The sequence below is a fragment of the Salmo salar genome, chromosome ssa19 (genome assembly GCF_905237065.1).
Source record: "Salmo salar chromosome ssa19, Ssal_v3.1, whole genome shotgun sequence".
In the NCBI taxonomy this organism is placed as follows: domain Eukaryota; kingdom Metazoa; phylum Chordata; class Actinopteri; order Salmoniformes; family Salmonidae; genus Salmo; species Salmo salar.
Window position 1 is genome coordinate 72,822,356 of NC_059460.1, and position 13,121 is coordinate 72,835,476.

At 43.7% G+C, this 13,121-nt stretch overlaps 1 protein-coding gene across 1 annotated transcript in view; it reads left to right on the forward strand.

The window, feature by feature from the left end:
- prkdc (protein kinase, DNA-activated, catalytic subunit) overlaps positions 1-12,484 on the forward strand; it is a 50,228-nt gene extending 37,744 nt beyond the window's left edge. Inside the window, exons 61-86 of the mRNA XM_014159583.2 lie at positions 244-375; positions 574-756; positions 2,640-2,851; positions 3,035-3,173; positions 3,553-3,744; positions 4,077-4,301; positions 4,482-4,590; positions 4,777-4,879; positions 4,984-5,149; positions 5,264-5,438; positions 5,660-5,853; positions 5,948-6,128; positions 6,419-6,579; positions 6,679-6,890; positions 7,230-7,317; positions 7,447-7,590; positions 8,119-8,329; positions 8,455-8,522; positions 8,728-8,948; positions 9,174-9,266; positions 9,370-9,462; positions 9,736-9,807; positions 10,232-10,433; positions 10,802-10,990; positions 11,087-11,226; positions 11,704-12,484. Coding sequence (XP_014015058.2) covers positions 244-375; positions 574-756; positions 2,640-2,851; positions 3,035-3,173; positions 3,553-3,744; positions 4,077-4,301; positions 4,482-4,590; positions 4,777-4,879; positions 4,984-5,149; positions 5,264-5,438; positions 5,660-5,853; positions 5,948-6,128; positions 6,419-6,579; positions 6,679-6,890; positions 7,230-7,317; positions 7,447-7,590; positions 8,119-8,329; positions 8,455-8,522; positions 8,728-8,948; positions 9,174-9,266; positions 9,370-9,462; positions 9,736-9,807; positions 10,232-10,433; positions 10,802-10,990; positions 11,087-11,226; positions 11,704-11,908 — 4,110 coding nt within the window. The 3' untranslated portion in view covers positions 11,909-12,484. The remainder of the gene's footprint in view (positions 1-243; positions 376-573; positions 757-2,639; positions 2,852-3,034; positions 3,174-3,552; positions 3,745-4,076; positions 4,302-4,481; positions 4,591-4,776; positions 4,880-4,983; positions 5,150-5,263; positions 5,439-5,659; positions 5,854-5,947; positions 6,129-6,418; positions 6,580-6,678; positions 6,891-7,229; positions 7,318-7,446; positions 7,591-8,118; positions 8,330-8,454; positions 8,523-8,727; positions 8,949-9,173; positions 9,267-9,369; positions 9,463-9,735; positions 9,808-10,231; positions 10,434-10,801; positions 10,991-11,086; positions 11,227-11,703) is intronic.
- The last annotated feature ends 637 nt before the right edge of the window (positions 12,485-13,121 follow it).

The following is a 13,121-nucleotide window of genomic DNA, read 5'->3' on the forward strand; positions in this document are numbered from 1 at the left end:
ATCTACACTGATTTTGAAGTGGATTTAACAGGTGACCTCAATAAGTGATCATAGCTATTACCTGGTTTCATCTGGTCAGCCTGAAAGAGCAGGTGTTCCTAATGTTTAGTACACAGTGTATATCAAATCCATATTTGTTCTGTATTTGTAGTTATCTGCATTTCGATCTTTTTTTGCTTGAGTTTTATGCTGCCATTTTGTCTTCCACGCACCTGAAACTGGCCGGGTTATGTGTTAATTTAGGACAAGATGGCCGACCAGAGGCTAAGAAAGGAGGCCCAGGTCACTCTGTACCGCAGCTACAGATCAGGAGACTTGCCTGATATCCAGATCCAGCACAGTAGCCTCATCGCTCCCCTGCAGGCTCTGGCACAGGTCTGTCCCACCTCTGGATGGCCAACCCACTGTTACGTCACTTTCATTTACTGTACTCACTTTACTTTTGGTTAACATTTCACTTTGGGTAAAAAGTAGTGCTCTGTGTTGTGGGAGAGCAGAACACACATTTCCATCTCATCAGAACTGGACTCAAGTTCTCATCTACTTCATTTTATTCTAAATGTCTTTCCCCAGAGAGATCCCACTCTGGCCAAGCAGCTGTTCAGCTCTCTGTTTGCTGGTGTCCTGCAAGAAATGGACGGCTTGGAGAAGTCTAATGAGGAGAAGAAGAGGATCAAGGAGGAGCTACTGAGGGATATGAACGGGTTCCTAAGCAAGAGTACCCTTTACTTTCCTCCTTTTGTTGCATGTGTGCAGGTTCGAGACTTCTCACGTTTTTTTCACTGTGTGTAGAGGATGGTTCAGTTATTTTAGTATTATTGTGGAATGTTTCTCATATGTTGGCATCTGCATTTGTAACACTTGAATCTTTGCCATCTCTGCTACAGTTGAAGTAGGAAGTTTACATACACTTAGGTTGGAGTCATTAAAACTCGTTTTTCAACCACAACATACATTTCTTGTTAACAAACTATAGTTTTGGCAAGTCGGTTAGGACATCTACTTTGTGCATGACACAAGTCATTTTTCCAACAATTGTTTACAGACAGATTATTTCACTTATAATTCACAATCACAATTCTAGTGGGTCAGAAGTTAACATACACAAAGTTGACTGTGCCTTTAACCAACTTAGAAAATTACAGAAAATGATGTCATGGCTTTAGAAGCTTCTGATAGGCTAATTGACATTATTTCAGTCAATTGGAGGTGTACCTGTGGATGTATTTCAAGGCCTACCTTCAAACTCAGTACCTCTTTGCTTGACATCATGGGAAAATCAAAAGAAATCAGCCAAAACCACAGAAAAACAATTGCAGACCTCCACAACTCTGGTTCATCTTTGGGAGCAATTTCCAAACTCCTGAAGGTACCACATTCATCTGTACAAACAATAGCACGCAAGTATAACACCATGGGACCACGTAGCTGTCATACCGCTCAGGAAGGAGACGCATTCTGTCTCCTAGAGATGAACGTACTTTGGTGTGAAAAGTGCAAATCAATCCCAGAACAACAGCAAACGACCTTGTGAAGATGCTGGAGGAAACCGGTACAAAATATCTGTATCCACAGTAAAACGAGTCTAATATCAACACAACCTGAAAGGCCGCTCAGCAAGGAAGAAGCCACTGCTCCAAACTCGCCATAAAAAAGCCAGACTACGGTTTGCAACTGCACATGGGGACAAAGATCGTACTCTTTGGAGAAATGTCCTCTGGTCTGATGAAATAAAAATAGAACTGTTTGGCCATAATGACCATCGTTATGTTTGGAGGAAAAAGGGGGAGGCTTGCAAGCTGAGGGAACACCATCCCAACCGTGAAGCACGGGGGTGGCAGCATCATGTTGTGGTGGTGCTTTGCTGCAGGAGGGACTGGTGCACTTCACAATATGGATAGCACCATGAGGAAGGAAAATGATGTGGATATATTGAAGCAACATCACAAGACATCAGTCAGGAAGTTAAAGCTTGGTCGCAAATGGGTCTTTTAAATGAACAATGACCCCAAGCACACCTCCAAAGATGTGGCAAAATGGCTTAAGGACAACAAAGTCAAGGTATTGGAGTGGCCACCACAAAGCCCTGACCTTAATCCTATAGAAAATGTGAGGGCAGAACTGAAAAGGCGTGTGCGAGCAAGGAGGCCTACAAACCTGACTCAGTTACACCAGCTGTCAGGAGGAATGGGCCAAAGTTCACCCAACTTATTGAGGAAAGCATGTGGAAGGCTACCCGAAACGTTTGACCCAAGTTAAACAATTTAAAGGCAATGCTACCAAATACTAATTGAGTGTATGTAAACATATGACCCACTGGGAATGTGATGAAAGAAATAAAAGCTGAAATAAATCATTCTCTCTACTATTATTCTGACATTTCACATTCTTAAAATAAAGTGGTGATCCTAACTGACCTAAGACAGGGAATTTATACTAGGATTAAATGTCTGGAATCGTGAAAATCTGAGTTTAAATGTATTTGGCTAAGGTGTATGTAAACTTCCGACTTCAACTGTATGTTGTGGGCGTGCATGTATTATTCATTGCATACAGTAAGAAGAAATGTGATGCATTCACAGAAATACCCAGTGAACAAGATTATTTGCAAGATGACTGGTGTGTTTGTGTGTTTGCAGGACATGAGCTACCAGCACAAGGATCTGCTCCAGATGCAGCCTGCAGCAGTGAGCTCCAGCTGCCTTGCCAGCCTCCAGCAGCCCACTGGCATCCTGTTGCTGGAGGAGGGCTTGGTCCAGGACTGCAGCCCCGAAGAGCCCCCTGCCAAACGGGCCCGCGGCGGACGCAAAGAGGTCCCTCCAGACACAGAGAAATGGATTCATCTGGCAAAGTATGTAACGGTAGTTTGAGCATCTAATAAAAGGGAATCATAATTATAGGTTGGATTTATTTCTGCAGAGCCCTTTTTGAAGTGCTAAAAATGCTTTAGCTGTACACACACACACCTCATCTAATACAGTACTATACATTTGAATTTGATGTGGTATTGTTTTTCCTTTTTTTTCTCCTCCAGACTCTACAGATCTCTAGGAGACTACGATGTCGTTCGGGGGATCTTTGGCGGCAAGATTGGGACCAAGTCCATCACATGCACTGCTCTGCAAGCGGAAGCCAGCAGCAACTATGCTGAGGCAGTGAGGCTCTACAACGAGGTAATGCATTGAGAAGAATGTTGATCAAGTCCAGCTGATTTTAATTAAATTGCCTCATTGAGATGTGATTATTTGTGCAAGTACATGTGTATAAAAGGAATACAGATCCAACATCCAACAAATCAATGTTTTTAAGTTTGCTGGTCCTGGAGTAGATGGTACTCCTGTTACTCTATGACCCCATAGTGTATTATAAGACTTATAAGCATTCATAACAGCGTCCATAACATCTCACCGCTCCTTACAACAGTAATCGTAACTGCATTAAAGGCTATACATGCAGTCATATTGCATTACACACAGGTGGTATATAAAAAGTGTTACCAAATGTAACTCCTTTTAACATTGATGCTCACATTGATGTTCCTCAACGTGGCAGGCGCTCAACACGGAGTGGAGTGACGGCGAGCCCACGGACACAGAGAAGGACTTCTGGGAAATGGCGGCCCTGGAGGCATACAGCCATCTGACAGAGTGGAAGTCTCTGCAGTACTGCTCTATCGTCAACATCGACCAGGAACAGGAACAGCCAGTCAACCTGGACAAGATGTGGGCAGAACCCTTCTATCAGGTAATCCCATCCCACAGAGTTGGATAGAGGGCTTGCCAAAAAGCCTGTTTTAGCATGAGTTGTGCCATTGAAGCCTTTCTCCATTTTTAAAGTAGTCAACTGGGTGGGACTTCCTATGGGGTAAGGAGGGATCACAGAATAAATGACAAGCAACAATATTATGTATTTGCTTTTATTTAGTCTATTTATAGTCTGTATGTACTATATCAAAGCTACCAACAGTAGCAGTTGGCTTTTGTTTTGCACGATGGATTGTAGTCATTAATGTGCGTGTTGGCTTTTGTTTTGCACGATGGATTGTATTCATGAATGTGTGTGTTGGCTTTTGACAGGAAACATACCTGCAGTATATGATGCGCAGTATGTTGAAGCAGCTGCAGCTGGGGGAGAGGGACCAGGCTCTGCTCAGCTTCGTGGACAGCGCCATGAAGGTGGAAGAGCGCAAGGCCCTGCTGGAGAACCACTACAGCCAGGAACTCAGCCTACTCTACATCCTGCAGGAGGACTACGACCGCGCCAAGTATTACGCCAACAACTGCTTGCAGGTCTTCATGCAGGTCAGTGGCACCACACGTTACTGCTAGTTACTGCTAGTGTGTGAGGGGGGAAGGATTGTAGGAAACATGGTTAATGTTGATGGAGTAGTGCAGACAAAGTCAGTTCTCATTTAAATATGAAGGAGCCTGCTCACACTCAATCACTCACTTGTACATTTCCTCTCTCATGTCTCTGTGAAGAATTACTCTAGTGTGGACACTCTGCTGAACCGCAGCCGGCTGACCATTCTGCAGTCAGTGCAGGCGTTGACAGAGATCCAGGACTTCCTCCAGTTCATCACTGGAGAGGGTGAGTTTCCTCCAATCGCGCTAATTTTGATCTTAGGCACCATATCATCTTGCTATTTCGTGAGCAACTGTGGTTCGAACAAGGGTCACCGGTGTTAGTCCACTGAGCTATCTCGCTATTTTGATTCACCATAATATCCTGCATAGGTGACAAAATATATGTTCTATTTATCTCTTTTTGTCGTAGTTTCCATTAACTCCCTACAAAACCTCATTAGACGATGGATTGACCGCTACCCTGACGCCAAAATGGATCCAATGAATGTATGGGATGATATCATTACGTCTCGGTAAGAGTTTTTTTGTTTTGTTGAAGAAAATGTGTCTATAATTCAGGGTGTGTGTGGTTTCTTTGTACTGTCAAAATATCCCCTTCTATCTGCCCGTGGTCCAGATGTTTCTTCCTGGACAAGATATGCGAGAAGCTCAGCAACCAGGCCCCTAGTGACACCATGGAGGTGGACGGGGCAGAGCAGGACCAAGCCCAGGACCTCGACACTATCGTCAAGGACTGCAAGTTTAGCATGAAGCTATGCATGGCTGACAGCGCTTGGAATCAGGTAAGATCTTAGTCTGTCTGTGTTTTTGTTTGATCATTGTCCGTTGTGGATGTCCTCCCGTGGCCACACAGGAAGTGACACATTGCACCTTTTTAAAATGCTTTGTCATTCCAGAGCAACTTCGATGTAGCCACCAAGCTGCTGAAGGAGCTCCACCGAGAGGCCAAGACTCAGAGAGGCTGGCTGCTACGCTGGGTCCACAGCTTCAGCCGCTTCAGCCACAAACGCAGCCTGGCTCAGGGGCCCGTGGAGCAGATCACCACCATGCTGAAAGCTATCCCACTGCTGGGTAAGATCATGGACACTTGGAGGTCCGTTATGGCCGGTTATGGACTGACCTGGGATCAATATTGTCCAAATCATTTGCCTGAGTTTGATTGAGCTCCTCAAGTGTTGTAAAAAGGGCTACATAAATCTTCATTTTATTCATTGAGCAAGTTAAGAAAAATGGGTGCATGTTGCCTCAACGTGATGTGGTGCAGCCCTTACGTTCAGTCTTGTCCTTTATAGATGACCTTCAGGCCGAGTGCCAGAGTGCCAGCGGCCATGTTTTCAGAGACCAGAGGATCCTGTTGGGAACGTCCTACCACATCATGGCCTCGGCTGTGAGCAGGAGCCCCTCGGTTCTGGAGAGCATCGGGAGAGAGAAGGCAGACCGAGTTCTGCAGCTAGCTGGGTCTTCCTCAACAGCTAGTCAGCAGAAGGTATACAATTATGGGGCATCGTTTGTAACCTGCTGTATGTTTTCAAAAAGATGAATTCCGTGCCACATCAGAACATTTCTAACCCTTTGTGCAGGCAGTGGTAGGGCTGCAGATGCGAGCTCTGGAGTTGTTCAGTGGTGCCGTGAGGAGGGCGGATGAGGAAGTCCAGTCCTACACTCAGGAGTGTTTAGACACCAGCGGCATCGTCGAGGCCTACATGGCTCTGGCAAACTTCTGTGACCAAAGATTGCGTGAAGAGGAGCAAAGCAGTAACAGTGAGTCCCTCCAGCACCTCTGACTTTAGCCCTAGTTTCCTGGAAAGATGAGTGTATCACTATGTACGATTTGGTTCCTGGGTAGATGTAATTGTTACGCTGAGTTTTGTTAAGCACCAGACAGTACCAGTTGTCATTGTATAATGTCTTAGTAGATTCCAGCTGAAATGGGACTGACATTTAGTTAGGGAAACCAACTATTAGACACAGTAATGTACCCTTATTGCTGTTTAGGCAGTGACTAATCGTCTAATCACTACTAACGTGTCTATCTGGATGTTGTCTTGTAGTTAGTGAGTTCCCTGAGCTGGCCACCCTGCCTGTTCACGTGGTAGAGAGCATGCTCAAAGCCCTGAAGCTGAACTCAGAAGAGGCCCGGCTCAAGTTCCCCCGTCTCCTGCAGATCATCGAGCTCTACCCTGCAGAGACTCTGGACCTCATGGCCAAAGAGGTAGGGAGCCAACCAGGATCCGATTTCCATAAGAAAGCTTTTCCTCAAAATACTATAGCTTTGTTTAGCAGCTCAAGGTTCCCATGTTGTGGTTGACAGATGGTGACGGTGCCCTGCTGGCTGTTGATTGGCTGGATCAGTCAGATGATGGCCTTGTTGGACAAGCCCGAGGCGGTAGCGGTGCAGCATATGATTGGTCAGATTGCAGAGTGCTACCCCCAGGCGCTGGTCTACCCCTACATGATCAGCAGTGAGAGCTACCACTTTGAGGACTCGGCCAGTGGACACAAACACCAGGAGTTTGTCGACAGGTACTGTACTGCTTCCACCCTGGCAAACAGTCTACTCAGCTCGCCAAAAGACCATGGACACTGAATGTTGAATCATAGCATCACATAGTAACAAATTGTGTTACTAGAGATGGATCCAGTATCAAGCAATGCGGAACAGTTCAGTGTTCACTACAGTGTATTTTATTACGCTTTATGTTACAGTCCGCTATTTGCCTACATGGAGTTTATTCAAAAATGACATCTGCTCATAACCTAGCCTATACCTTTGGGATTCATTGTAACAAGCACCACTAGGAATAATTGGTATTTCATACTAACTGTATAATAACTGCTACGGGTGATGTGTGTGTTGGACAGGCTCAAGTCCCTATTGGATAAAGGGGGTGCTGTGCGGGACTTTGTTGATGCCCTCCAGCAGCTAACAAACCCTGAGATGCTTTTCAAGGTGGTTGATGATTACAACATTGAAACAACAAGTGAACCATTTTCTTACTGCGGTCATCAGTGGTTGTTGATTCTTCTCAGTTCATTTTGAGGTGTAGATTCTGTTAACATTGTCATGTGACTGTCACAGGATTGGTGGGACGATGTAAAAACTGAATGTGAGAAAACGAGTTTCGATAAGAAGAGGATGAGAAACATGTATGAAGAAATGTATTCTTCCCTCTGCGATCAGAAGTCACAAGGTCTTGGCGCATTCCGCCAGAAGTTTATACAGGTTGGCATCTTCACATATCATAAAAAAAAAAAACACAGCTACAGGTATACTTGTCATATACAGTGCATTCAGATAGAATTCAGACCCCTTTACTGTTTCCACATTTTGTTATGTTACAGCCTTATTCTAATTATTCACAGTTTTTATTCTCATCAACCTACACACAATACCCCATAGAAATGTTTCAAAATGTATTAAAAATAAAAAAACAGATGCCTTATTTACATCAGTATTCAGACCCTTTGCTATGAGACTCAAAATTGAGCTCAGGTGCATCCTGTTTCCATTGATCATCCTTGAGATGCTTCACAACTGTGGGAAGCATTGGAGTCAACATGGGCCAGCATCCCTGTCGAACACTTTCGACACCTTGTATAGTCCATGCCCTGATGAATTTTTGGCTGTTCTGAGCACAAAAGGGGGTGCAACTCAATATTAGGAAGGTGTTCCTAATGTTTTGTATACTCAGCGTATATGATATATGTTATTGTATTCCACTGAAATCACTCTCATTTCGGTGCACTCTAGAAATTTGCCAAGGAAGTGGAGAAGTGGTTGGGTCGTGGTGGTGCCAAGCTTTTTGAGAAGCGGAGAGACAAGGCCTTCCTGAGGCAGGTGGAGACAGACCTGATCAGCTCCATGTGCAAGTTCCGGAAAGAGCCAGGGAACCTGAAGGAATACTCCCCCTGGCTGAGCGGCTTCAAAGCCGACTCACTCCGGAACGAGCTGGAAGTCCCAGGTCAGTAGGGATGCAACATTTCTCAAGTCAAGTTCTACGCATGTGATGCCATTTTGCTTTTCAGCTGTCACTTTATGTAAAATATATGATCCTCAATACTATGTGATTTATCTCTTGTCTTTTAGGGCAGTATGACAGCAGATCCAAACCTTTGCCTGAGTATCATGCAAAAATTACAGGATTTGATGAAAGGGTATGTATGATCCACAGCTGTTATTTCCACTTCCTGTTGTTCTCTTGACCCTCACTTTAGCCTCTATTTCAATTGAATGTGTTGCTGTTTGCAACCCTGAATGTTACTTCGGGGGCCTTTTTATATCTAGGCATGGATATAATATAGGGGAAATAGTAGTAGCACTTCATTTAACTTGTGTGTGTCTGCATTCATCCGTCCCCAGGTAAAGGTGATGAACTCCATCCGGCGGCCCAAGCGTCTGATCGTGCGCGGGGATGACGAGCGGGAGTACCCATTTTTGGTGAAGGGCGGAGAGGACCTCCGTCAGGACCAGCGCATCGAACAGCTCTTCACCGTCATGAACATCCTCCTGGCCCAGAACACCACCTGCGCCCACAGCAGAATGCAGCTCCGAACATACCAGGTGGTGCCCATAACCACCAGGTAGCTTTTCATTTTATTTAAAGTGTTTTTCGACCCAGTCCTCAGGGGCAACATACTTTATCCATCACTACGACACGTGATTCAACTACTAATCATCATTGTGTAAATGTGGCAGTTTAAAATTAACAACTGGTATTGCAGTGGCAGGAGGTCATGAAGTTATTTTCTGTTTACCAAGCAGACAGCGCCTGTACTTTTCAGTATGTTTTTGATGTATCCCTACAGAATTGGACTGATTGAGTGGATGGAGAATACCTGTACACTAAAAGACCTGCTGCTCCGCACCAGGACTGAGGAGGAGCAGCAGACTGTAACGAGGTACAGTAGTACCAGATATGCCAAAAACATAGAAGAATCTACAACTGATCTCACTGGCGATCTAGACCCAAAAAATGTATCCTTTTGTCTTTGTTCACTGTAGACCGAATGAAGTCTATGATAACTGGCTCACCAAAGTCACCAAGTCAGACGCTCGTCAAATACAAGGTATCGGACGCTATGCTGAGTCTTACAAGTAAGTCAAATCAAAGTTTGTCACGTGCGCCGAATACAACACCTTTCAGTGAAATGCTTACTTACAGGCTCTAACCAATAGTGTGAAGTCAACTGAACTGTGTGTTGTACTTAAACATAGTTAACTCACTGACCCTGTTATTATGCATTTATCTAGTAAATATGTATCCTGGGTTTTGTGTTGTAATAAATCCCATTTTTGCCTTTTTTTTTAATTTTTTATAACCGTTCCAGATAATTTTCCATTTAAATGTATTTATGCCATCTATCACAGGATGGCAAAGCGCAATGAAACAGTCAATAACTTCATGAAGATGGAACAGCTTGTACCGGGCGATCTGCTGAGGTTGGTTTCTAATTTATATAATGACCCACACCATTGTGTATAGATGCAGCTATCAAGCTGTAACATTTAGTAAACAAACCTAAAGTCCTTCCTTCCTCATTTTCTTGAAGAAATCCCTGATCTGACATGGCCGGATTGGTGAAAGTTACTGTTTGTAATAGAACGGTTTACACCTATCAATTTGTTTTTGATCAGTGCTTACTGCAAGAAAGGGAGGGATGAAGGATGTTTATTAACAGGGCCCAAGGGTTTGATCCTATCGATTATCATTAGAGCACACTGAAGTGGAGCAGTCTTCAGTCCAATACCAAGGGACAATCAATGTCATGAAAAGTTAGTGAACATGTAATAGATTAATCCAGTGTGTGCCGGCCATAGATTCTTCCGCAAATTCAAAAAGGGTCGTTGTCAATCTTTTTTCCAGGAGAGCGTTTGTCCGGATGAGCACCACCCCCGAAGCCTTCCTGTCTCTGCGCTCCCACTTCACCAGCTCCCATGCTTTGCTTTGTATCAGCCAATGGCTCCTGGGCATCGGCGACCGTCATCTCTCCAACTTCATGATCAACATGGAGACCGGTGGTATGATTGGAATCGACTTTGGCCACGCCTTTGGTTCTGCCACACAGGTGGGCCCCCCTTACGTTTTGTCTGGTTTTGAGGGCAGGGATAGTGTAGAGCAGTGTTTATTAATTATGGCACATTTGTGTCTTTGTACTACACACATGATTTAAACCATCAAAGCAATTTATGAGTTGATCATTTGAATCAACTGTACAGTGGTAGGGCAAAATATATATTTTCACCCCTTTGGGCTTCCAGGACCAGGATTAAGACTAACTGGTGTAGTGGATAGTGCGGCCTCGTGAGTTGAATGTGCAAGCAGCTGTTTATTACATTGAGTATGTAGTTAAGCGTAGTTTCTTTTTGAATGATATTTGTACAAGTTTACATCTTTACCCCTAAGAAAATCTGGACAAATGTTTTTCTTGCACAGTTCCTCCCCGTACCAGAGCTGATGCCATTCCGCTTGACGAGGCAGTTTGTGAATCTGATGCAGCCTATGAAACAGTCAGGCCTGATCCAGAGTGTGATGGTGCATTCGTTGAGAGCCTACAGGGCCAACCCAGAGCTGCTGCTCAACACCATGGACGTGTTTGTCAAGGAGCCGTCTCTGGACTGGAAGGTAATGCACGAGGTCTAGGGCCCAGCATCTAAGAATACTTTAATACGATGTACATTATGATGACAATGTTACTAACTGGTTTTCACTAACCCTCAGAACTTTGAGCTGAAACAGCTGAAGAAGGGAGGCACCTGGACCGAGAGCGTCAACACCAAAGAAATTAACTGGTACCCTCTACAGAAAGTCAACTTTGCCAGAAGAAAACTAGAAGGAGCAAACCCTGCCACCATAACCAGGTAGGCAAAATTTCCTCAAGGAAAACAGTGGATAACTTTCATTGATTTTTGTGTCCAGGGAGTTTTGAATTGGGTTTTCACAAAGTCAGGGGGTTTACTTGTGTACATGCCTTAAGAGCTCGATTCAATCAAACCCGCATTGCAGTATCTCTGTTTTGACCATGGTGACGAGATCAGCATAATAAGAAGAGTGCATAGGCAGTAGTAGTGCAAAATAAATGAGAACTTTGCCCGGGATTCAGTCTAACGCAGATTAACGACCTGTGCACAATTATTTTCTTTTAAAAGGCAATTTCCCCGACATTTGCGGAGATCAATTTGCTGTAAACTCCACTGATGTTGGCTAAAGCAGAAATCACTGATCAGTTAATCGCAGTGCACTAGTAATTTATTAGCGCTTGTTTGAATCCAGGCCTTACTAAACATTTCTATGGTAGGATGGCTGAATCTGACCCTTAATCTCTCGTTTGTTTTTAGTGAGGAGCTGAAGCTGGGTTTTGAGAAGGACTCTGCCTTCAAGGGCATGCAGTCTGTGGCATTGGGAAGTGAGGAGCATAATGTGCGTGCCCGGCTGGGCCCCGACGGCCTGTCGGTAGAGAGCCAGGTGGACTGTCTTTTGGACCAGGCCATGGACCCCAACATTCTGGGGAGGGTCTGGGTGGGCTGGGAGCCCTGGATCTGAAATGCACACACTTCTCCCAATGAGGCCCCTCCGAGACAACTTAACTATATTTGAATACTTTAAAAACACACCCTCCCTTGAAGTAATCACTGATTCAACAAAAATGTTTTGCATGTCAGCTATCAAGTTTAATATCACTTTCTAAATACATCCGGTATGACGCCTTTTGTGTCATACGAAGCAAAGTACTGCTGTATCTTGAAAACGTGATTGCTGACATACATTTTGGGACTACATCAACAATGGACTAATGAAACAAATACCAAATTATAGTTTTAGGGTGGAATTTTCCTTTAAGGATCAGAGATTTTTTTTCAAGGGAGCAAGGAAGCATGCATTCCTATAGTATTCAAACAGGGCCAATGGACTGTTGCCCACGATATTGTGCTGATGTTGTTCCTTATAGATTATGAAGTTAGTACATGAAGCCTTGTCTTCAGTCTTTTTATGATTGTTTAATAAAGTAAATGAATTCTAACACACTCAAATTAGACACTTCATTGTTTAACTGGCTTTTGTTTGTTTGGAAGGCACTGCATGGCGAATCATTGAATAAAACGGCATTCCTTCGATGTGCATTTGTGCAAGGTTGTCGTCATTGTAGCTCAGCCAAAAGATGTGTCCATTTTTATTGATCATACACAACCATAGAAAGAGTTAGGTCAAAATATAATGGGGGTTCATAAGTTAGTACATTTTCCCATGACAGTTTTTAGATGCATTTTCCAGTTCATGGTCCTGTGCTATTGATCATTTACAGTAATTTGACAAACACCAGAAAAATTACACAAGCTGTATTCAGTAAGGTGAAATGTTCAGAATGGTGCAGATAGCTATAGTATTAACATGATTTCACGTTTCTATACATGAATCATAACTGTGCTATACAAAGCATATCTATCTGAACGTTTTATGCTTCACCACCTTGAACCCCAGCTAAATGTAGTGTAGTTAATGGTCTATGGTGGGTTAAATTAAGGCAGATTAGTCTGGTCAGTATTTGTGAATGTGCACAATAAGGGAAGATATTGTTATCCCAGTTTATATCAAATGAATCAAGGGCTAGTAGTTATTAAATACTCTTAAAGCCATGTAACATATCCATAGTTTAAATAGCAAGTTCTCCGTTTAATTTGTCAAACCATTGTCCTTTAGCAATGGTAAATCCCGGTAGTTGTTTCATGAACCCCAATGCTTCTTTAACCATTACATA